At 44.1% G+C, this 23,667-nt stretch overlaps 1 protein-coding gene across 1 annotated transcript in view; it reads left to right on the top strand.

The window, feature by feature from the left end:
- GRIN2A (glutamate ionotropic receptor NMDA type subunit 2A) overlaps nt 1-23,667 on the top strand; it is a 144,026-nt gene that overhangs the window by 31,756 nt on the left and 88,603 nt on the right. Inside the window, exons 3-5 of the mRNA XM_059716885.1 lie at nt 19,689-19,894; nt 22,352-22,520; nt 22,650-22,803. Coding sequence (XP_059572868.1) covers nt 19,689-19,894; nt 22,352-22,520; nt 22,650-22,803 — 529 coding nt within the window. The remainder of the gene's footprint in view (nt 1-19,688; nt 19,895-22,351; nt 22,521-22,649; nt 22,804-23,667) is intronic.

Below are 23,667 nucleotides of genomic sequence, written 5' to 3'. Positions count from 1 at the left end.
GTATACCCTGGCTAGTCCCCTCCTACTGTAAAAAGAATAAGCAGTTGCTTTTAGAGGCAATTCTATAAGCTTCTGTATATCAAAATTAACAACATGAACCTTGTATAAAAATGAGCTGTATATAATGTGGTTTTCTTAAATGCATGGTAATGTCATAAAATATTGTCATCTGTAATGTTAACATACTGGAGTCTGCTAATTTTACTCACATATTGCAAAATATGGGATTACTCTGAATAAGGGGCTATTTGTAACAATGCCATAATCTGGACCTGAAGAGCATTTGCAATGTCCAAGTCTAGGAAGTATGTGCTGTGGTTCAAAAAACATATGTTAGATTCCTAAAGCATGATCATGTATTCTACATGAAATCCAAAATCCCTTTGAAATTTAGGAAGTCCTAAATTTGTGGCATATATGAAACACTGGATTAGTGGTCCAGTTTGCAAGGTTGTCAGCCTCTAAATAGCACTGCACACTTAAAATGAAACATCAGTTACTATATGGCAGGGGATTTCAATTTTTTAAATAAGTGTACCCCTTCTGTCCCAAAGTTTCACCTCTATATTTTTCCTTGTTTTTCAGGGGGGGGGGGGGGCAGATAGAGGTCCCGTGGTGAGGGAGGGAGTGGGACAGGCACAGGTGGCCAACACGGGGCACAGGGGTGGCCAGTGGCACTGGCAACCTGTTTGGGGCACACAGTAGATTGGGCAGGTAGCAGAGCAGCAGAGATGGTATGGAGCAGAAAGCAGAGTGGTGAGGGAGTACAGGAGCGGCAATGGAAAGCAGAGCAGAAGATTAGGGAAGCAGCACATGGGGCAGGCGAAGGGCACTAGCCAGAGCGGCAGCAGGGAGGGCTGCCAGAAGCCTGGCCCTTCCCAGGGCAGAGGCCAGGTACAGCCTGCCCAGGTGGTGCAGGGGGCCCCCAGTGCTGCACAGTCCAGGCAGATCCAAGTCCGGGGATCCTGCTCAATGCACCCCCAGCCCCGCACCCCACCGAGCCGAGCCCTGCCTTGCCCCAAGCGGCTGCCCCAATACTGCTTTCCCAGCCTGGCCCAGATAGACACTCACGCACGGCAGCAGGCCTGATTTGGGCAGCCGCAGGCACCATGCTCAGGGGTTAGAGGTGTCAGAACCCATTAATTGAATGCCTATGACACAGTGGAATCTCCCGCCACAGTGGAATCTCCCGCCACAGTGGAAAATCCCGCTGTCAGTCATTCTGCTGTCAATCATTCTGAATGCTATAGCACAGTGGAAAATTCCGCTGGTGGCAGTAACTAGGTCACGGTGGAAAATTCCGCTATGTCAGAACCCAATAACTATATGCCACAGTAGCGGAAGATTACAGCTTGGAAATAGTTCCCGCCAACTTTATGCAAACACGCACACCATCATTGGCCGGTTCCAAATTATTCATCTTTGGCAACTAGTGATTGGCTTGCTAGCCATATAAAAGTTAGAGCAGTTTCCGCCCACGTTGGAGAACTCCGCACATTTCTCGGAGTAAACCTGGCGGACTGATCACCCACCAGTGACTCCCCGTCACCGACCTGTCCGACATATCCCCTTCCTTGTGCACTCGGTAATTCGTTTATGGAACGTCTCCTCTCGCTTCAAGGGTTCTTGCTACGTTCTTTCCGCTATGTTTGTAACTCGTTTGTAACTGCAATTAAGCCAGTTCTTCCTGCGCTGCGCACATCAGTAGCATAAGTAAACAACCTTGTTGCAACCTATACGCATCTGTGCCTAATTCCGCTCCATCTGTCAAAAGTACCCGCCTGCCGTTTCGGGCTACTGGCCACAGCCCGGCCTGCCACTCGACCGCCACAGGAGGCTGCAGACCCATCCCACCCCGCCCCTTCCCAGCCACTCCCTGGAAGGTGCTGCAGCTGCCGGTGAGGCAGGGAGTGCCTGAGGGCTGCAAAGTGCCCCCACTCCAGCCAGGTGAGGTCTCTGCAGTGGCTTCGCTATGGGGTATGGCAGGTTAGTACTGTGTCAGGTTGTTCCCAGTGGGGGCTGGGACAGGCTGTGCTCTGGGAAGGCGGGGTGGCACTGGAAAGGAGGCTGTAGCCCCCCACAAATCCCACTCCCAGCACCACTGCTGCCTGTCCCGAGCACAGTCCAGCTCATCCCCCACTGGGAACAGCTTGGCATGGCCCCGGCCCCAGCCCATCCTGACCCATGTGCAGATCTGGAGGCACATGCTCCCAGGGTCCATGTAGTTGTGGGAGCCACCACTGCCTGCCCTGGCTGGGCAGCGTCTGCCTCCTCCCCAGCACCATCTTCTCCCCCCCATAATAGACTTACCAGCTGAACCTGGCTGCTCTCCACATGGCCAGACTATACTCCTGGCCGCTGGTGTGCTGTGCTGCAGCTGCGTGCATACATACGGAGTTTTGTGTACTCCCTATGGCCTTTTAAGTATCTCTAGGAGTACACATGCCCCTGGTTGACAACCACTACTATATGGCATCATAGCAAACAAGACAGCCATGCAAAAACATTTCTTGTGTCATGTTAGTATTTCTTGACATTCATTTGACAAAATTAAATCTTATAGATAAATTTAATCGTACCCAAATATATTAATCTGGGTCTTTCTAATATATGCACGTGTAACGGCTAGCAATTGGCTTGTTAGCCGTATAAAGAGCTTGGGTGGCTTCTGCCCAAGTTGGAGAGAAATCACTTAGAGAGCGTGAAGATCTCTAAGTGCTGCGGATCCTCACAGACCCAACGCATTTCTTAAGCAGGCAACAGATGTCTAAATAGCCTCTGATCTCCCCGTCGCCGAGCACAATCCTAGACGTAGAGATCACCTTTGGAATTTAAAAGCAACCTCAAGATCTACTATGTGCCATGCTTCCCTCTTCTCCCCCCCCCCGCCCAGCAGGTAAGTCTGTGTGGGAAGGGGCAGGGGGAAGGGAAAGGGCCATGGGTGGAGTGGGGCAGATCAAGGCCCCAGCCCAAGCCCCACTTCCTCCCTCACTGCTTGGGCCTCGATTTGCACCCTCCCCCAATGGTGGGGAGGGAGGAAGGGAAGGGAGTTGCAGCAGGGGCAGGCCCTGCACAGCCAGGGCAGGAAACAAAGGCATGAGAGGTTCATCCCGGGGCCATGAGGAAGGGGGACCACACAGCCTAGCAGGGCAGGTGGGGTGTATGCCCCCAGATCTGTACACCGACTGGGCTGGCTGCCACTGTGGGCTGGGACTGGAGCAGTGCTGGGAGTGGGGCTATGTGGAGGGCTGCAGGCACCCAAAAATTCACCACAGCCCCTGCTCCCAGCACCACTGTTTGGCCAGATCACAGCAGAGCACAGTACAGACCAGACCAGACCAGACCATCGCTGTGAAGAGCATGGCGCTGCCTTCCCCTTCCCCCTGGGATTGGTGGGGGGGGGAAGGGTAGGCTGGTGCTGAAAGACAGTACCATGCTTTTCACAGTGGTGCTCTGCTCTGTGCTGCGCTGTGGTTGGGCCAAGCAGCGGCACTGGGAGTGGAGGATATAGTGAATTTTCAGGTGCTTGCATAGCCCCACTCCCAGATCAAGCCCCCTGCATAGCCCCACTCACAGCACTGCCTAGGTGCAGCCCTGGCCCCAGCCTGTAGTGGCAGCTAGCCCACCCGACGTGCAGATCCGGGGGCATATGACCCCCATGCCCTGCTGGGCTGCATGCCCCCCCCACAGCCCCCAAATGAGCTGCTCGTGGCTTCTTCCTTCACTCCAGCTGTGCAGGGCCTCCTCTGCTCCAGCCCCCCTCCTTCTCTCACTGCTGCTGTAGCCGCCCATGCTGCTTGGCATTTGTGGGGGCACGTGCCTCCCCAACTGTGCATGGCAGAGGCAGCTATCATTGAGGGCTGGGCTTTGTGCCCCGGGCTCAGCTGCAGCTGGTCCAGTAGTGGCCTGACGCCAGGTGCGTCCAGCCACTGGGCTGAGCCTCGTCCCTTGCCTGCCCAGCAGTAGGACTTACATGGTGTTGGGCCACTCCTGAGTGGACTGCAGCTGGGCTCGGGGCACAAAGCCCAGCCCACAACAGGTGTTGGCTCTTCTGCACACAGATGGGGGGGCATGTGCCCCCCGGGGCCTCCGCCAGGGTGTGCACAGAGCTCCCCCACACTTGTGGATGAGCCACCGAAGCTCAATCGTCCCACCATGCATCCAGTCAGGGCCCCATTCAACTTACCCCTGCTCCTGCCTCTGCGGCACTGTCCTTGACTGTGGGGGCCTCGATCTGGCCCCCTTCCTTCCTTCCCTCATGGACTGAGCTGCCAGCCTGGGGGTGGGGCATGCACATGCATAGACATGTGCTCAGCCCCTCACCAGAGCCTGGGATCGACTCCAAGAGGCTCTGAGATCTACAGGTCAATCGAGATCTACTGGTTGCTGGCCACTGGACTAGGGGATGGACTGTGGCCAGACGCCTAATAAGAATACTCTAGGCACTATTCTATTTCCCTTTGGTTTAAGTGAAAAATTTGTAGCTGTCTAAGTGGCATTTTTGGCACTTGTATGTAGGAATGATTCTGTTTTTTGAATATATAAACCTGTGCGCCTAAATGACTTTGTATGTTGGTATGTATCCAGGGGCATGTCCCAGAAACAATGAAGGAAGGGGAGGAGGGGGACCTTTTCAAGGCTTAACCCAGATAACTGTGTAGTTGGGGTACTCACTTAGAAAGCTAGAAACCCAAATTCCAGGCTTCCCTTAACCAGGGGGGCTGTGAGTCTGCATTTGTCTGTTTATATGCATTTGTCTCTTACTTCCTAGCACAACAGACTACAGATCAGGCATCATTCAGGTCCCTATCAGGTGTTCCTTTGGAAGCTAAGTCACTGCCCCTTGCATTTAAGTCATTATAAAAAATTCACAGAGGGCAGTACAGTGAGAAGTTCCTGCTCCAGGGTCAGGACTCAAGACCAGAGCTTGGGCCGTCTCCCTTGGAGGGCAGCAGCCATCTCATTGACCCATGTGCCTCTGGCTTGTTCTTTTTTTCCTGACCCCATGTATCTTCCGCCACTAGTTGTCAGGGGAACCAACTTCAAAAGGAAAGGGGCCTGAATAATGCCTGACCTCTGTCTTATGGTTAGAGTGCTGTGCTGGGAAATTGGGGAAATGTAGGTTCAAATCCCCTCTGGGTAAGAGGGGTGCCTTGAATCTCAGTGTTCATCTTTTCAAGTGAGTGCCCTACTCCCCTTGGTCTTGGGTTTAAAAAAATGCTACTTAGATGATCCAAGGGAAATAGAATGTTATCCTTTCAGAGAAAGTTTAAATAAGCAGGCCTTCAAGTGGTCACCATATGAAACCAGGGAGGCCTTAGTACAGTGTTTGCCATATCTAATCATATTTTATAGAATCAGCATTCTATTGTGCAGCTTCAGGAAAGGTAGAAGAATTCTCAGGCTGCCTGTAGGAAATGAATACTTTGCATATCAGAGTATCTCAGTGAATTTTGACTTAAAGGCATGGGAAACAATAGCCTAACAAAGTAATTCAAGATAATATTTCCCCTCTTTTGGCTCCTGTTGAGTATTGAAAGAAAATCTGGCATTCTTTCAATTGTATAAATCCATCAGAGAGCCAACATTTCCTAGTATTGGTTTCCTGATAAGCACAAGTTTACCTCCATTTTCTGTTTGTGTCACAATTTAGTTTAGTAAAATATCAGAAATTGCTTGCAACTGTATATGGAAAAAAATCCAAGTCCTAATGTTTAATTATATGTTTCACTCATGTAAAATACTGATGGTACAAAGTCTACTAGTCCTTGTAGTGTAACTAATGTACATAAAATTGCAGTGTAGTTACTTTGTCATTTATGTAATAAAGAATAATTGCTTCTGTTTAATGTGAAGTGGTTTCTACCCAGCTTTATCCTAAAGGTACAAGATTTAGTGTGAAAACTTATTCCAGCTTTATTTGTGTAATAATCTGTGTTGCAGGGCACCTCGGTGCTCTGCTCCTGGAGAGGAGAAACTGCCAGGGAGAGAGCCCTGGCAGTGCCTAATGAGCACAGCTGCAAGTTGCCGGGGCAACTAATCAGAAGCAGCTGGCCAGAAGGGGGCAGGGCCTGGCCTTTGTAAAGCCCAGGGCTGAAGCCAGGCTAGCAGTTCTCTGCCAGCAGCCTGGGAGGCAGGAGCTCTGGGAGTGAGGAGGTGGAAAGGAGCCTGGCAGCAAGTACCATGGTCATATGGAGCAATGTTGTTATGGCCATAGGGCTTCGGGTTTGAGTTATAGCCAGACGGCTTGAGCTTGCATTTGTGTTACAGCCTAGGGGCTTGTGGGTTTGCTTTGACGTTGTAATATTACTCCCGGAGTCTTGGGTGAGGCTGTAGGGGTTGGAGGAGGCCTCAATCACAGGGACCCCAGAGAGTGTGGGGTGCCCTAGCGCCAAGAGGGCGCATTATTTTCATAGCGCCAGGGAAGGCACAGCTCGCACGCCAGTGCATGAGCAACTGGCGGCGAGGAGCGCGGCCAGTGGGTTGCGGGCGCAACCGGTAGGTTGCAGACGGGGGACCGAGACCCCGGATTGCGTGCGGGGTACATAGACCCCAGCCCCAGGGAGAGGGGCGATATGATTGAGAAGCCCATGGGGGCGCGGCGAGCCCCAAAGAGGGGGAGCGCCATTGTATATGAATGAGAAGCCCCGTGGGGGCACGGCGAGCCCCAAAGAGGGGGAGCGCCATTGTATATGATTGAGAAGCCCCATGGGGGCGTGGCGAGCCCCAAAGATGGGGAGCGCCATACTGAGGAGCCCTAGAGAGAGGGGCAATTACTGAGGAGCTCAAGATGGGCATAGCGAGCCTGGCCGCAGGCTAGTGCGGTAACACCCCTCAGACCGAGGCAGGGCACTGCGGTTGCCCCGAGAAGACAGGGAGTAGCAGCGCGGTGAGCCGGGGTCAGAGAGGGTACCCGTGCGGTTGGCCGGAAGGGCCGGGGCCCGCTAGGGAGTCCCTGAGCGGGACCGCACCATCAGGAGAGTCCCAGTGAGAGGCTGGGTGCGAGAGAGAGAGAGCCCAGCGTGGGCTACACTTTAGAGGAGGCCCAGGAAGCGGGCATACAGACCCAACAACGTCTATTACATCTGCGAGGCTTGGGGCGTGGTATTAGGGGCTGGTAGGAGCCACGCATAGCCCATAAGGCTAGGGTGTCCGGGGAACACCCACCGTATCAGGAGACCCCAGGGGTCTGGAAAAACCGAGGGGACAGAGGTCCCGAGTAGCCGTGCCCAGGGAGTCATAGGCAGCCTCCCTATTACATTTTCCAACAAGACGTGGCGGGCGAGAATTGGAGGGTGCCTTGGGCTGGCCTGACACGGAGCGAGGGACCTTAAGGAGATCACGGTCCTCCGAGAGGACCCCGCCGTGACAATCTGTTTTTATTTAGATAACATTTCTCCTTTTGGACTAAATGGTACCCATGCTTGGTGCTTTAGCTGAAAGGTTTAGTTTGCAGAAAATCCATTAAGGCATAGCTTGTTTGTTGTAGGCTGAAAAAAGATACACATTCCCAATTGAAAAATAAGTCATGTTGAGTCTTTGTAAGGGAAAACACCAAAACTTTGGATCTGAGCTTGGAGTGAGTACAGAAAGATGTGTACAGTCATATTTCTAAAAAGTCAGATGTTAATGGTAATGAGACTGAAAATGACCAGATTCAACAGTTATCTTCCAAGGTATAGTGACAGGCTCTAAAAAAGCTCCCCAAGCTTGTGATGTCAACATTCCTATTGTTTCTGTCAATCTTAATAGACAAAGGAACTAGTTTTCAGGCAAGACTGTTTGTAATGAGGTGAGTATAACGTTGCACGTTTTACTGAAACTCTACCTTTATTAAATACTGCCCATAGCTCTAACAGGACGTGTCTACACGAACACCACGTCACTGTAGCTTATCGTGACGTAGTGCTGGAGGGCATAACCTGTGACTCTGATGCTACCGTGCAATAGCAATGAGTTACTGCACAGTGGGGTTGGAAATGAACTATGTGATCCCTGGACTGTGTAGTAATGGCGGTTACTGTGCAGTCATTTAGTACTTGCTAGAGCAGTTGGAGGCACGCTAGTTGAGGCTACTTGGTAGTTGTGCAGTTGGAGGCACATGTAGATGTGCCCACTGATATGCCCACCGTGTAATTGAGCTAACTCTGGAGAAAAAAAATGAGTTGGTAAGCAATAGTACCTGCAATTCTCTTACCATGTTCACCACTGCAAAGTAGGACTTCTCTACCTCATCTGCCCCAATAATGCACTTAAGATATGGATTTTACAGCCTGTTGGGACCTTTTAAATACAAATATTTTTAGGCAAAGGCAATATCCTTTTTTTTTTTTTTTTTTGAGCCAAGAAAAATCAAATGCAGAAATACTATCACTCCAATATTGAAGTAATACAGTAAAGCCAATATAATTAATAATCACAAACTACAAATTAACTTCCTAGAAAAAAAATAATTCCGTTGCTTGGAAAATCCCATATGTTTTTAGGGTGTTTATTTTGTAACATAAATGAGACCTGATTATACTGAAATATAAACCTTATGTAAAAGAGACCTTCAAAATTAAAATATTTGTATACTGTCATGTAACTTTCTTATCTACGAAGGCAGCAGGCTGGTATGTTAAAAATACAAACAGGAAATACATTACCTGTAGCAACCTTTAAAACATTGCCCTTAGCAATATTGTCCTTGGGCCCTTCATTGTGCTGGAAAACTGATGTTTAGGGTAATGTCAAATGAAGCTGTAACTTAAGATTTGCTACATGCTCATTTCATGAGTTCTGCAATACAGTTTTTTGCCTTGAATGATATTACTGTTTGTCATCCCAACATTTGACAGTTTAACCAACATATAGAGAGATGTGAGCATCTGATATTTCTAGTGCAAGTCAAAAAAGAAACCCTTTTTAAATGTACACAAAATTAGAAAGGCTTTAAAAGCCAATTTTTGCTATACACTCAATTAAAAAAAACAGAAATAGCAGATATTACATATGGTGTGTACAACACAGCTGAGTGATTAGTCTGAGTTGCTAATCAAATGTTGCTGTAGAAACCTTTAACATCTATACATCCAAACTAATTAAAATTCTACCCACACATCTTTAACTTTTGCATTCGCATAGCAATTATTGTGTGTGAGCTAGAGTTTGATTTTACTTTGATTAAGTTACATAAGTCAGTTCCATAAGCTTTATATGACACATGGTACATCTAAGAGTAGGGCTTATCCCTTGCTATACTATTTACAATGGCACTTGTAAAAAATATATATGTAATAAAAAACATAGGTTGGGGGTAGGGAATTCCCTGGGTGTGATTAAATGAACTAAGTTCTTCATAGAGGCATCCATCTGGCTGCTAGTTTTCAGATAGCATAGCCAATAGAGGGGAAATCCACTATATACAGGACTGCAGATGAAACAGCAGTATTTTTGAGAACTGAAGATCAGAATACTGATTCAGATTTTGCAAGGCATTTTATTTTTAAATTATGGTGGTGATAAAAACATATGGAAGAAATATAGTACAATTTCTCAGGAGATTGCAGTTGCATTTGAAGCAGATATAGTGAAACTGCAGATTTGTATGGGAATTCACTCCACACAATGGTAGCTTATTACAAAATGAGGAAAATATAAACATTTTAATTAGAACAACTAAAATAGCTGTCTATTTGCTTGCTTTGGAATTTTCTTTTAAGCAGCTCTGTCATGGATCTAGTATGTACTGACTAATAGGATTATGCACTTAGAGTAGATGTAGTGGTACACTTCATAACACAACTTGTCCCAGCTACCTTTTGACATCAAGTCCATTGTCACACTAGTTAAAATGGAAACAATCTATTTTCCTAGCGTGAATGTGACCCTAGTGACTGTTTATAGATGAGTTAAAATTGTAAGTCATTGTATGCATGCATGCCAGTGAACTTTCACTTGCCTTATAAAAGAACTTATACATGTGATGGGGTTTTAATTCTATGCCCCCTAAATTGAAATGGTGAGTTTTTAATTGAAATGGTAGGTTTTATTTTTCTATCACTGTATACACATTATTATCCTGGTGGCCCTCCTCATCTTCTTTGTCAACTAGCACACTCAGTTGCCTTCCTACCATCTCCCCACACTGCTCCAGGGGCAAGCCAGCCCATTCCTCGATGGTCTCAGGCATCCTGCTGGCTGCAGGACTGCTGAAGGCAGAAGCAGTGAGGGGCTCAATCCTTTTTTTTCTGGAGAGCCTGCCCACCTTTCCCACAGCTGGGGTGTGAGCTGAGTAATGGCTGCAACGTTCCAAGTTGCAACATTGCAAACTAAACTATATTGGGATGTAGTTCCGTTTACAATGATGCAAACTCATTTAAAACCCACAAAACTCATATATATGTAATATATAACACTATTAATCCACACAAAGGGACATTTTTGTTATGTGACATTATCACATGTACAAGTGCCCTAAGGCTTTTGGTGTTGGCAAAGTTTAGCTGGGACTGTGGAGTTCCCAGTGTGGGTAAGAGTGCTGTTCCCCTCCCCTCAGAATCCACATGTTTCTGGTCTCAGATCCTGTTTTCCTTGCCCCTGCTCTCAGATCCCATTGCCCCTGCTCCTGCCTTTAGAACTTCCACAGGGTTTGCTTTAGGTGGCAATTCTACTTCTTATGCCCTGCATAACTTCTCAACTGAACTTGTAAGCAGGTGACAATCAAGAGTGTTTCCTGTCAGTAATAAATGAATATACTCATATAGCATTCTAACTTTTGAAATTGTGACTCCAAATAGAAAGCTATCATGTGGCAGGAACCTTCAAAAATATAAAGTGACTTCAGGTTTCTGTGCCTTGCAGCACATGATACGTTGTGGTATGAACTATATTACAGATAGTTTTCTTCTAAGAGGATTTCAATTTCCTGACTTGTCCTGCAGATGTGTGTTGTAACTAAACTGGAAGACTTAATTTAGCACATCTTCCATTTTTCAGTCATTAACTAAAAATTAGCCTGAAGAATTCCCTCTTGGTATGATCAGGTAGATTAAAGGAAACAGCTAGTTTTCCTACCAAATGGAATGTATCAGACTATGCGTTTGTACAATATTACTTTCTTAATGCAAGTGTGAGGCTCCAAAAATATTTTATTTGTTTTTATTTAAAAAAAATGCTGGCACTTGATTTGTCTGTGAAGTCCTGTCAGTGTCATTCTACCTGTGCCAGTATCGGTGCGCAGTGCAGGAACTAACATCTTCTGCAGTTCTCTTCACTGGACTGGTAACCTAGTTTTATTCATCCTGTGTTCTATCCTTATGCTTAGAACTTGCAGCTACATCAGCATGTGCAGCAAAAAGTGTTTCTGTGAAACACAATAATGAGCAATTCTATATGTTGGGGGTTTTTCTAGACTAGATAGTCGTACAGAAAACCAGCAAGCAATTTATCATCTTGTTCATCAGCTATTGCTACATGCAGTCTGCAGAAATGAACATATACAAAAGGTGGAATATATTTTGTTCAGCTGATTCTGAGGTCTACTTTAGTAAAGGCTGGATGAGGTGAGGATCTAGCAACAGATATTTCCATCTGACATCAAAAAGCTTCTGAATCATCTCAGCTGCCTGGTATATTTTCACATCCATCCTGGGGTGTTTAAAGGGATTTTTCCAGAATTGGTGTTTACCAAGAATAATAATTTCAGCTGCTGAAGAATTTTTTTCCAACAGAGAATTCCATTGCCTTTTTCACAATATCTACAGTCTTCCAGGTGAAGATGCATGACATAACTGAAAGAATGCTGGAGTTTAAAAGAAGCTTATTAATTTGTATATATATAAATGCATATTTATATGTTGTGCCAAATGTTGGTTGCATTTCAGTAGTTTACATTGGGTGCATCTACATGTGCAATTAATGCACCTTAATTTTCTGTGCAGAAAATTCAAGCTCATTAAAGCACTCCCGGGCATGCTTGTGAACATACTCCTGTTGAGAGCAGTTCAGTCCAGGGTTGTTCTGCCCTGCTTTGCCACCCTGCAACAGCCAGAGGGAGCTCCAGTCTACCCTAGGTGCCAGCCTAGGGGGCCATCCCAATCTCTGTGTGGGGAGAGATGTTTTGGCTATGGGGGCAGACCTCTCAGTCATGTGGAGATTGGGACAGATTCCAATCTCGGCAAAGATGGGAGAGCTGTTCTGGTTCTGGGGGCAGCTGCCTCCCAGTCCTGTGGAGATCAGGATCAGCCCTGGTTCCCATGTGGCTGGAAAACAGCTGCCCCCAGAGCCATAACAGCTCTTCCTGCCCCTCAGAAATCAACATAAGTTCTGAACTCTATGTGGCTGGGAGGCCACTTCCCTACAATCTGGACAGCTCCCCCCAACCCATGGAGATAGGGGCTTAGCCAGACAGCAGTGGGCCCTTGCTGCCTGGGCAGACCAGGAGCAAATTGCTCCCAGTCAGGGTCTACACATGCACTCTGGCACATTAGTTAATGGGCTGTTTTTCTAGTACTTGTATATATTGGTACTAGCAAACGGTACATTGGACTAACAGCTCAGTAATTGACATGGGCATGTAGACAGTGATGTTTTACTGTGCATTAGATTAGTCTAATGCACAGTAAAGCGTCTCATGTAGACGCATCCACTGAGTTGAATTTTGTGCTTAAAGCAATAATTCAAAACTATTTGTGTACGAAGAATATATATATTTTTAAGATTCATTGCCCTTTTACTAAGAATCAAAATCTCTTCTGCTAAAGAATATTATCCTACAGAGAATTCTATTGCTTTTTTTTCACAATAGCTACAGTTTCCCATTGTTCTCTGGGACTGAGGTCATACCATTCGGGCAATATCTGAAAAATCTGGTGTCCCATTTTAAAATCTTATTAAGAACTACAGCTGTTCATCCTGATCTGATGGTTAGTTCATATAGTATTTCTATAGGGAAGAATTAAAAATGTGTTTGTTAAAATTGCTGCAATTTCATACCGTAGCAGGTTTGGATTTCTCTGTTTATAGTTTGGGGGATAAATGCAGCATTCTATGAGTATGTTACTTTAAGTTAGAAATATGTCCTTTAAACTCCATATTAACACAATTTTTTTTAGTCTTTTATCTACCAAGATTTACCCATGACCCCATTACTGTAGTGCCTGCTTACCCTAAGCTTATTTTCACTTTTCTATTGACTTTAATTGGATTCTTTAAGTTTTTAAGCAGTAGAGCGCTCTTTCCAGAGCTCTCTTTTTATGCTCTTTGCACTCTAAGCGCACAAATCTCTTTTCTATAGATCTATTTGCTGCAGATGGTAACTAAATCTAGCTAATTGGGTTTAGGGCTGGAGAATAAATCACATTTTTCAGGCCTGTCTTTAAACTACTCCATGGTTCCTTCTTCCAGGTTACATAATACAAAATTCCAAATATTATTTTTTTTTTTTGCTTTAAATGCTCAATTAGATGGCTGTCAGAATAAGAAAAGATACTTTAAAAGGCATACTTGAGAGAAATGGCTATATCTTCCTTGTCTTCTACACTAGTCCAGGAGTGCCACATTCAGCAGCAGAATCCATGGGATTTTGATTATATGGGATCCTTAAGTTGGGAACTGCCTTGCAGATACTTGATTTCTTCTTGCAAATGACCAAACTACTCAAGATTCCACTTTAATTCTCCCCCTCCCTTTCCCTGTTTTTATTAATAATTTCCCTTTTGGGACTCACAATTTCATTCAAAACTGTCCTCTTATACACCCATTGAGACACCACTACTCAGGTTTGTGTTTGTTGTTTTTTTTTTTCCCTAAACATCCAGAAAATCCATCTGGTTCAGATTATTCCTAACATTAGAGCTCTTTTACCTATTTTTTTTTTTTTTTTTAATCCCCAGAGCAAGATTTCCTGCTCTTCTGCCACAAGCCACATTCTAACATATGCCAAACTTACACCAAACTGTTTTATAAAGAGTAACATTCTTAGCCAGCATATAAAAACAAAAATCTTGTGAGCTTCAAGTGACATAGATTTTAAGTTTGCTAATGGAAAGAACAATAACCTGTACTAATAGCTTGGAGCCTTCCGCTCCCTGGGAGCTGGGGCTTGTGCACCAGGCTGAGCTACTCCCACCCCCCAGCCCAGCCCAGCCCAGCCCAGCCCAGCTCCAGCCTCTCAGCCTTCTGAGGGACTGAGGTGAAGCCTCTCTCAAGTGACTCCCAAGGCCCATCTGCAATGGTGCCAGTGTGACTGGGGCTCCGGGAGAGATGTGCAGGGATAGTAAGCCCCCACATGGCACAGGACAGCACCCCCAGATGTCTTATCCTGCTCTACTAGTGGGAAGATGTGGATCCCCCCTGGTCCCAGTACTACTCAGCTCTCATTTGCCCCCTCCTCCCAAACTGGGCAGGAGCCAGGATCCCAGCTCATTGCTGCCTTCCCTCTGGCAAGGTACCTTGGGGTACAGAGTGACCCTGAGGGGCAGACGATTGCACTCACTAAGAGCCAGGCCTGGAGACCAGAGCAAGATCCAAGGCTGCCGAGTGGGCAGATGTCTCCTTACTTTTCTTGATGATGGACTTATCCAAGAAATTCACCCCAGCCTCCTCCACTGCTTGCAAGCAAATCAAGGAGAGTGATCAAGGTGCTGCCACTGTTGTTTGGCCATGGGGCATCACCTCAAGCCAGTGCCACCAAGCCAGGCTGTGATCCAGGCTGTTTGAGGTACCACAAACTGCACATGCACCAATTTGCCATGCTGCTAATTTGACACTGGGAGATCCTGATGTAAAAAAAACACCAACCTCCCCCTCCCCCCCCCAAACAAAAGCAGGGAAGTGCATGTGGCAGCAATGTATGCCACCAGAAATGGAGCCTGGCCATTGAGAACTATGCTGTGACTGCTGGCCAGGCTCTATGCAGCTGGATTGGTGCTGCTGGTGCCCCCAGGGCTCTGGGTAAGGCTGTTGGCCCCAGCTTCCCCTATCCCACGTGGGACAATTTGGCACATGCTGGACCATGTGTGGAGGGGCACAAAGTAGCAGCACAAAAATATTTGTGGCATAGCAAACACACATTCTTGCATGTGTGTGCTCGTCTGCACATGTGTCTGTCTTGGGGGGGACGGAGGTTGGGAAGGGGGAACTACTGCAGGCCTAGCTACTAAGCTACTGTGTTACCAATCAATCATGATTCAGGGACCAGCTCAATACACAGTAGCTGGTGAGGATAATGTGTTAATGAGCAAGGATTAACACCTACAAAACCACAGACTAAGGAGAGGAAAGAATCAATACAGAGCCAGGAACTGCTTCTTCTCCAACACAGAGACAATCAGTTGAACAAGCACCCATGTCGCAAATTTTGCCTGTCAGCAGCTAGGGATGCAGGGCCCCAGAACCCCCCTGCACCTGTCTCCTTAACAGCTGGCAGGCTTTGTGGCCATAGCAGGTCCTAGCAGCCAGGCCTGCAGTAGTTCCCCTCACCCCCCTCTCTGCCCCCAGACACAGTTGCACAAGCACCTATGACATGAGTTTTGCCTGTCAGCAGCTAGAGGTGCAGGACCCCAGAACCCAGAAGCCCCTGTGCACCTATCTCTTTGACAGCTGGCAGGCTCTGTGGCCTCAGCAGGGGCTAGCAGGCCTGAAGATTTCACGCTGCTGTGCCTTAACACCCAGTGTCACCCATGTCACAAGTTTTGCTTGTCCACAGCTTGAGTTTCCCCCAAACCTCTGTACCTATCTTCTTGAAACTTTGCAGGCTTTGTGGCCTCGGCAAGAGCTACCATCCTTGCAGTTTTCACCTCACTGTGGCATAACACACACACCTGACATGAATTTTGCTTTCAGGACTTTGAGGTGCAGGGTCCCAGAACCCCTGCACCTATCACCTTGAAACTTGGCACATATCCTGCTCACAGAAGATGCTACCACCTGTGCAAGTTTCATCCAAATCAGCTAAAAGATAACAAAGTTATAGATATTTCCGTTATACTCTATGGCCGAATCTCCGAATCGGCTCCGAAACTTCCGAAGGGATTTTGGCCGAATCAAATCGGAAAAATGATTTGGATCTCTGAATTGAATCTCTGACATCTGACTCATCCAAATCTGAATCGAATAGTTCCCTATTTGCAGAGGCCTAATGTTTTGGTTGAATTTCGGGTTGGAACTCTCAAAGTACGCTTTGGAGCTCCCATTAGTTTAGAGTTGGGAAACTAAGGATAAAATCAGATGTGGAGTTTAGCCCTGCTCTGATTGTCTCAGGGTGACTTGCATCAAAACAAGCAAGGAGAGAGTCAAAGTTTGATGGCAATTCACTTGAAATAACCTAGATTGTCTAGGGGAAAGAAGTGTCATCTCAGTACTTCGTAAATTCCTAAAGTTGAACAATGGGTTTGTTCATTTGTAGGATCTCAGAATAAAAGACTCTGTCCAGGGAGAAATCCCACTTGTTTTTAGCCTAAATCCACTTGGATCCTTTGAACATATTTCCTATAATGTATAGAAGATCAGCATCCATTATACCTGTTTTCAAAATTCAACAAGGAGTCCTATTGATTTGCTAGTCCCCATGTATCTTGAGAAACCAAAAACATAAAAGTTGAATGGAAGTGAGATTGGAGAGGTCATTGCTTAAACGCTGCCCTCAATAGGACTCTATTCAAGTGCTTTACTGATTCAAGGCATAGATTTTAAACGCTTTGGGAATTTGGGACTGCGGCTCATAACTTAATACCATAGATATTTGAGGTGCTTCAGGACATTATGACATTAAAATAATTAATAGAATGTCTTATATCTCTCCAGAATATTATAATTCATGGTTTGAAAAGTTAGCAGAAATTATCAGAGTACATTAACTTATGTTGCACGCTCTGACTCTGTTAGGAATGTCACAGATTGACCTCTTTGAATGAAAAAGCTTATGAGGAGGCTACAGCAGCAACAGCTAAATGAATGGAATGCCACCTGTGTTGCAAAAGGGTTTTGGTTGGTACATTTGCCTATTGCTGTCTACAAACTTATAACAGTCCCATTTTTTTCTAAAAACCCTCTCTGTGCAGTTCTCAAGGTTAGGGATTTGATTTTTCAGCCTGTCACAGTTTGTTAAATGGGCAAAGGTCTTATGTCAGTTGATTTACATCAAGACAAGCCCATGACATGAATGGGCAGTCCATCTCTTGCACTCCATCTCTTGGTTCTTCAGGGCTGTAGACTGCAGATTTTGGGTCTGTAGCTTCCAGTGCTGTATATGGTCAAATTCATGGTTCTGAAACCAAGTAATTCATGTGAAAGTGATACTTCAAACTGTGATTTTTATTCCCACTATTGCCATTTCTCAATTTATAATTTGACCTTGATTGCTCCTGGAACTATTTAGGCTCCTTTGAAGGCTGGCAAAAAGGTAGCATTAGTATTCTTTCAAGTGCTAATGTGTATTACCACTAATTATTTTGCTTTCATGAGCTTGGCATGACATATTGCACCATTGGTTTTAACCTGTTTTTCTGGAAAGGCAAATAGTTATCAGACTCATGATTGTATTACAACTGGCTTAGCACAATTACTCAAGGATTGTGAAAAGTCCTGGAATGTCTGTCAAATAGCTTGATAACTTATTTATAATCACTGTAATTGTAAAGCTCAAGAAAATGCTCAGTTACAGAAGCAAAGAAGTTAAACAGAATCTGAACAGGGAATGCTAGAGGAAGTTTAGAAATTATTGAAGAAATATTTGCTGTTTGTTAGTTGTTTTCTTCATAAAGCCATTGATCAGTGATGACCAACGGGCAGATTCTGTAGTAGTCTAGTGGATGTCAGTGACAGTGCCAGCAAATAGTGAAAGCTAGCAGTGGACTGTGGGAACCATCTGTATTCTTGGATTCATGACTGCAGTTGCTCCTTGAGTGATACTTCCTGGTTAAAGGAGGTGGTCGCAATTGCCTTGTGATATTCTTAGGCAGTCCATTGGGGAAGATCAAATCCAGGGAATCTTCCTGAGGGATCAGTGATGAGACATTTATCCCCATATGAGGATTGTGGGAACATCAGTACCACACTATCCCCAGATGCCCTCCACTGTGCCACAAAGGCAGTTTCAGAGAACTTATTAAATTTTTTTTTTTTTTGGAACTTCAGTTGAAATCTTAGTAGGTTCTAGAACTATCTTTTTGGTGGTCTGACAGCAGAAGTCAAGATTGGTTGAGTGGAGAATGATATTGTTCGCTGAAATACTAATCTCAATGGCTGTTTCAAAATGAAGTTAAGTCTACTGAAGTCAGTGCAACAATGGAGATGTAAAACTAATGGAAGTTAGATCTGGATCAGGGCTATTAATGCAGGAATCAGGGGTGACATGTAGGGGGTGCACAGGGGTGCACATGCACCCCCTGAGAGCGCTGGTGTGCCCCCTGTCTGGCTGTGCTCCCTGTTTAGCCAGTGGGCAGCATCAGTGTCCCCCCTGTGAGTACCAGTAGTGGAGCAGGGCCGCCAGCAAAAGCAGCTGCGCCGCTTCTGGAAGCGACCGCAGGAGTTCTGGAAACGGCACGGCCACTTTTACTGTGAGTGAAATTGGCCGTGTGATCGGCCGCTGGGGGACCTGCCCCCAGTCGCTGACAGGTGTCGGGGGGAGGGGGGCAAGTGCTCCCCCCCCGCCTCCCCCGACTCAAGAGGCACCAGACACCCATGACAGGAATGATTATAAAAAGAGGAGAACAGTGTGAGGAGAAATATGTAAAACAAAATGTCAATGTAAAATATGGATTGCTTTCCAAAGAGGCCCAAAAGGGATGTGGGGGGAAGATATTATTTATATTATTCACTCTAAATGGAGAGGCTTTGCTTACTTGCTAATTTTTTAAGGTTATTATACTTTAACTGAAACTATATAGAATAAATTATTTCTAATGAGAAGTAAAATATGCACAATTGTAATTTACTTGTCAAATACAAAATTAGATCTTGGCCAATTTTAACAGGTCATAGAACAAAATGAAATGCTTGGCACTTTATTTCAGTCAGCTCTTAAAACTGAAATTAATAAATGATTCTGAACTTCTGAGCCCGGTAAACAGAAGAATAATATTCTGATGAGTTAATACAACTGCGAAAATGAAGTTTCAATTAATATTTGAATTGACCTAAAAACTGGCTTGAACTAGATGTGAAGTTTCACTAAAGACATATTTAGCATGTTTTTATTAATTTGTTACCTAGAAGTTGATGTTTTAATAAAAAAGTTAGTTATCTTGGTTTGGTAAACAAGTTGCTGGAGATGGGTAAAAGGAGAGATGAATAAAATGGTAATTATTTTGCCAACTGCCATTGCATAAAATCAACAGACAAAAATTTCTTTCTGAAGACGTTTTAATCAAGGTTCTGATTGCAGATGTAAATATTATTCATTAAAGATTTGATTGCATTGTAACTCCAGGATATATAGTAGAAACCAGTTTTCTTATGGGAAACTGAAAGATGCTCATTTATGTTTTGTCTCTTAAAATCATGTTTGCTCAATTAACTTGACTATTGTGGTTTTTAAGTGTCAGCTGGGTATTTCTAAATCAATTGTGAGAACAAACCGTTAAGACCACAACCTTCCCAATATGGTTTGATGTAGCTCTGGCTAGTACACTAAATGTTACATCTCTAATAATGATAGCCATGAGCTAGCAGATGTCAGCAGTGTATGTGTCTTCATGTTTCAGGTGGGCAAGTGGGAGAACAAGACACTGAGCCTGAAGTATTCCGTATGGCCAAGATTTAGTTCTTTTATAGACAGCGATCCAGATGACAACCACTTGAGTATTGTTACCTTGGAGGAGGCCCCCTTTGTTGTAGTTGAAGATGTGGATCCTTTGACAGAATCTTGTGTGAAAAACACGGTGCCATGCCACAAATTTGTCAAAATTAAGTAAGTAAAAACTTACTGTGTAACATATTTCTGTAGGATACATCATAGGGATAGCTTTACTTCTAGTTAATCATGCCTTTTGTCCTGGTATTTTTTTCTTCACTATATTTCCATTTGTTCTCATCTCCTTTTTCCCCTTTCCCTCTGTGTTCCCCATTTCTCTCATTCCTATCTAAGTACATATTTTTCATTTCTGCAAGTTGGTGTGGTACACACTTTGGACATTTGTACACATGCTTGTGCCGCAGTGCCAGGTGCTTTTAAAAGCGCCTGGTGCTGCATCACATGCATTTTTTTAAATGGCAAAATGTGTGACAGCACTGAGAAAATGATGTCAGCATGCTTTGAGCTAAAACACATTGAAGATGCTAGTTCAAAAGCGTGCTGCCGCCATTTTCTCAGCGCTGATGCACATCTCACCATTTATACAAATGTATCAATGCACCACCGGGTGCATCTAACACCCTGGGTCTCTGGCACGTCAGAGCATACAAATGTATGTGTATAAATGCCCCACTAGTTTTGGTTAACTTTATGCATACTTTATACAACTATAAATTGATGCGTGTTAATTCAGTTACTGGATAATAACAGTGAATAATCAGTCCTTAAGTTTTAGTCGTACAAGTTATATGGAAGTAGATTCCATATTCAAAAATCAAATTATACTTTAACAAGCATTTACTCTGTATCTAACCATGGTGAAATTTTCTTTTTCCTTAATTGTTAATAGTTTGAGAATGGTAACTACTGAAGAAAAAATTATGCTTGATATTTACTAAGACAAAGCTCTCTGAGGTGGAATGTGTGACATGCTGGTTATAAAAATGTCCCTTGATTTTTATTTCCAAAGTATTTACTTGTTCTGTGCTATTGGGTAGTCATGTAGGGCTAGTCCTCTGAAGTCAGTGGGAAAATTTTCATTGACTCCAGTAAATGGATCACGCCCTTGTCCACTTTTCGTTTACACAAGCGACATTTTTCACATGACCAGGCCCCTGAAAGCATGCTACAGCTGTGCTGCAAAATCCTTTTAAAATGGCCTATTGTGTGAAAAATGAACCCTGGTCAAATGAAATATTAGATTAAGGCACTCTAAAGCAGAGTACCTCAGGGAATTTGTTTTCCCTCCTGTTTTAATTTTTCACAAGGACAAGGATTAGGGTAGGGAAGGGTGAGCAGTAGTGCAGAGCTGTGGCTGCTTTGAATGGCCAAAGCTAAGGGTGAGGGGGGGTGGAACAGAGCCATGAGTTAGAGTGGAGCCCTGAACATCTGTAGGCACACTTTGTTTGCTTACCTGTTAAATTAATATAATGACAGAAGACCGTACCTCCCTCACTCAAGTGCTGTGAGAGTTAATCATTGTGTGTAATATTGGTATGACAGGCCCTGATCCAAAGCCATTAAAGCTCAGGGAAGCTTTTTGGTTTACTTTAATAGCCTTTGATCAGACCCTGAGCTATATATATATATATATATATATATATATATATATATATATATATATATATATATATATAGAGTTCTCTCTTAGATGTGTGCTGAATACATATCATGGTCATGCAATATGTGTTCAAGTGAGCAAAACATTCTCTTTTTGGATCCCCAGGGATGCTCTTGGTTTTTGATAGTCTGCTTTCTCTAAATGTGCAGAATTTGTTTCATGTCATGAGAGTTGTGGTATTAAAAAGGGGCAGAATACCAAGGTGGAGAGCTGCCTTTTGGAACTGCAAGAATTTTGCCCATGGTGTCAGTGTAGCACTACTGACTACAATGACTTCATACAACTGTCATGTTGGAGAATTTCATAACTGCTAAGTAGTCAAGATGGAAAGTTAAAAAGACTATTTCAAACAATAATCTCAGGCTATAACTGTTCTCTGGGCCCCTGCAATGTTCTTCTCAATATGGCAAAAGGTTGATTTAAGTCACTTGTACTCATGTTCTGACCAACTTAGACCTGATAGGTTATTCATTTATCACTGAATTAGCTTAACATGTTAAAGGTACTTTTCTATTAAGAGTATTTTGTTTTAGGTACAATTGGTGAGTTTTAAACAGGGTCCAGGGCAATTTTTATCAGTGTAAATAACTGTCTTTGCCTTGTGAAATTGGTTCTGGTACTTTTGGAGTTATTTCACAGCAGTGTGCTGCCACACAATCCCACCTATTCCTAATGGATTCTCTTTGTAGTACTTATACTATTTATATTGTTGTTTTATTATTTATTTGACGATATGTAGAATGTCTCCTTCATTTATAAATACTATGAATCATGCTCTGAAGGAACATATTAATACAGGAGAAGGAAGAATATTATTTTTAACACCATATAGATATCACACTTACTTCCCTTTTGCCTCCATCTCCCAGCTGATCAGTACAGTGAACCTTTTTCATAAGAAATATCCTGGTTTTTTTCACAAAACTGCTTGTGTCTTTCTCTTCTGTTGACAGCAACTCAACTAATGAAGGAATGAATGTAAAGAAATGCTGCAAGGGATTCTGCATTGACATTCTGAAGAAGTTATCTAAAACTGTGAAGTTCACATATGACCTGTACCTTGTGACCAATGGGAAGCATGGCAAAAAAGTCAATAACGTATGGAATGGAATGATTGGTGAAGTAAGTTCTGTTAGGTAAAAGAGCTCTTAAGTAAAAACTTAGCAATATGTATTTTAAATTTATTTGGAGACGTGATGTTTCATCAGTGAGTGAAATTATTATCTCTTCTTGTTTCTTTTCCTTGTTTAGGTGGTCTATCAAAGGGCAGTTATGGCTGTAGGTTCTCTCACTATTAATGAAGAACGTTCAGAAGTGGTTGACTTTTCAGTGCCATTTGTTGAGACTGGAATTAGTGTCATGGTTTCACGGAGTAATGGCACGGTTTCTCCATCTGCATTTCTAGGTGATTTTCCCTTTCCAAATCACTTAATTGTGTTGCTTTAGACTTTGACAGGTTTCACTCTTTGTTAACCTATATAGTGTATAGACATTTTCTCTGACACATTTCTGTCCATTTTTGAATTAAACTTTAGATTGTTTGGACAGCAGGCCTATCTATTAATGTGAGTAAGGTGCATAGCACAGCATAGAGAAGACTAGTAGTTTAAGGTGAAGTAACTGGGATCTAAATGATTAAGATTTCATCATGAACAACTTTTTTCAAAAAAATTCTGCTCTAAAGCACTACCTCATAAAGATATTATGCTCTGCCTATATGAAAATTAGTACTTAATTCCATAATAAAAGAAGTGTTCCTTTGGTAATCAACAATGTGCTCACAAGGTAAAAGAAAACTGCTGTAAGCAGAAAAAATAATAAAAATTAGATTTTTTCAGTGGGTATACATCTGCCTGTTGGCAACAGAGGCACTTGGCTTTAAGACCAGACACAGACATTATACTTTTACTGGTCTAAGTGATCAGAAACTGTTCTAAACTCATAACAGAACACAAGTTTGGCACACATAGGCTAGTCTAAAAATGGCAGAGCCAAGTTTAAGATAGATCTGGATTGATATGCACTCAAATTTTATTGATTTAGGTTAGACTGGTGCATCAAACTTCAGTACCAGGTCCCTATTGATTCAAGTTAGGTTGCCTTGCTGTCCACAAGCATCCCAGGTTCCTTTGCATTCCTCCACTAGCCTCCCCTTGCCAAGAGGTATGCTAGCATTCACCCCATTTTTGGCTGCTCCAGCTGAGCGCCCAGTGGGCCCTGCCCCCAAGCTGTCACAGAACCATGTCAGCACAGACCCCTTCCAGAGTCC

Source organism: Alligator mississippiensis, chromosome 13 (genome assembly GCF_030867095.1).
Source record: "Alligator mississippiensis isolate rAllMis1 chromosome 13, rAllMis1, whole genome shotgun sequence".
Classification (NCBI taxonomy): Eukaryota; Metazoa; Chordata; order Crocodylia; family Alligatoridae; genus Alligator; species Alligator mississippiensis.
Note: the sequence above shows the minus strand (reverse complement) of the source record. Positions and strands in the feature narration are given on the sequence as shown.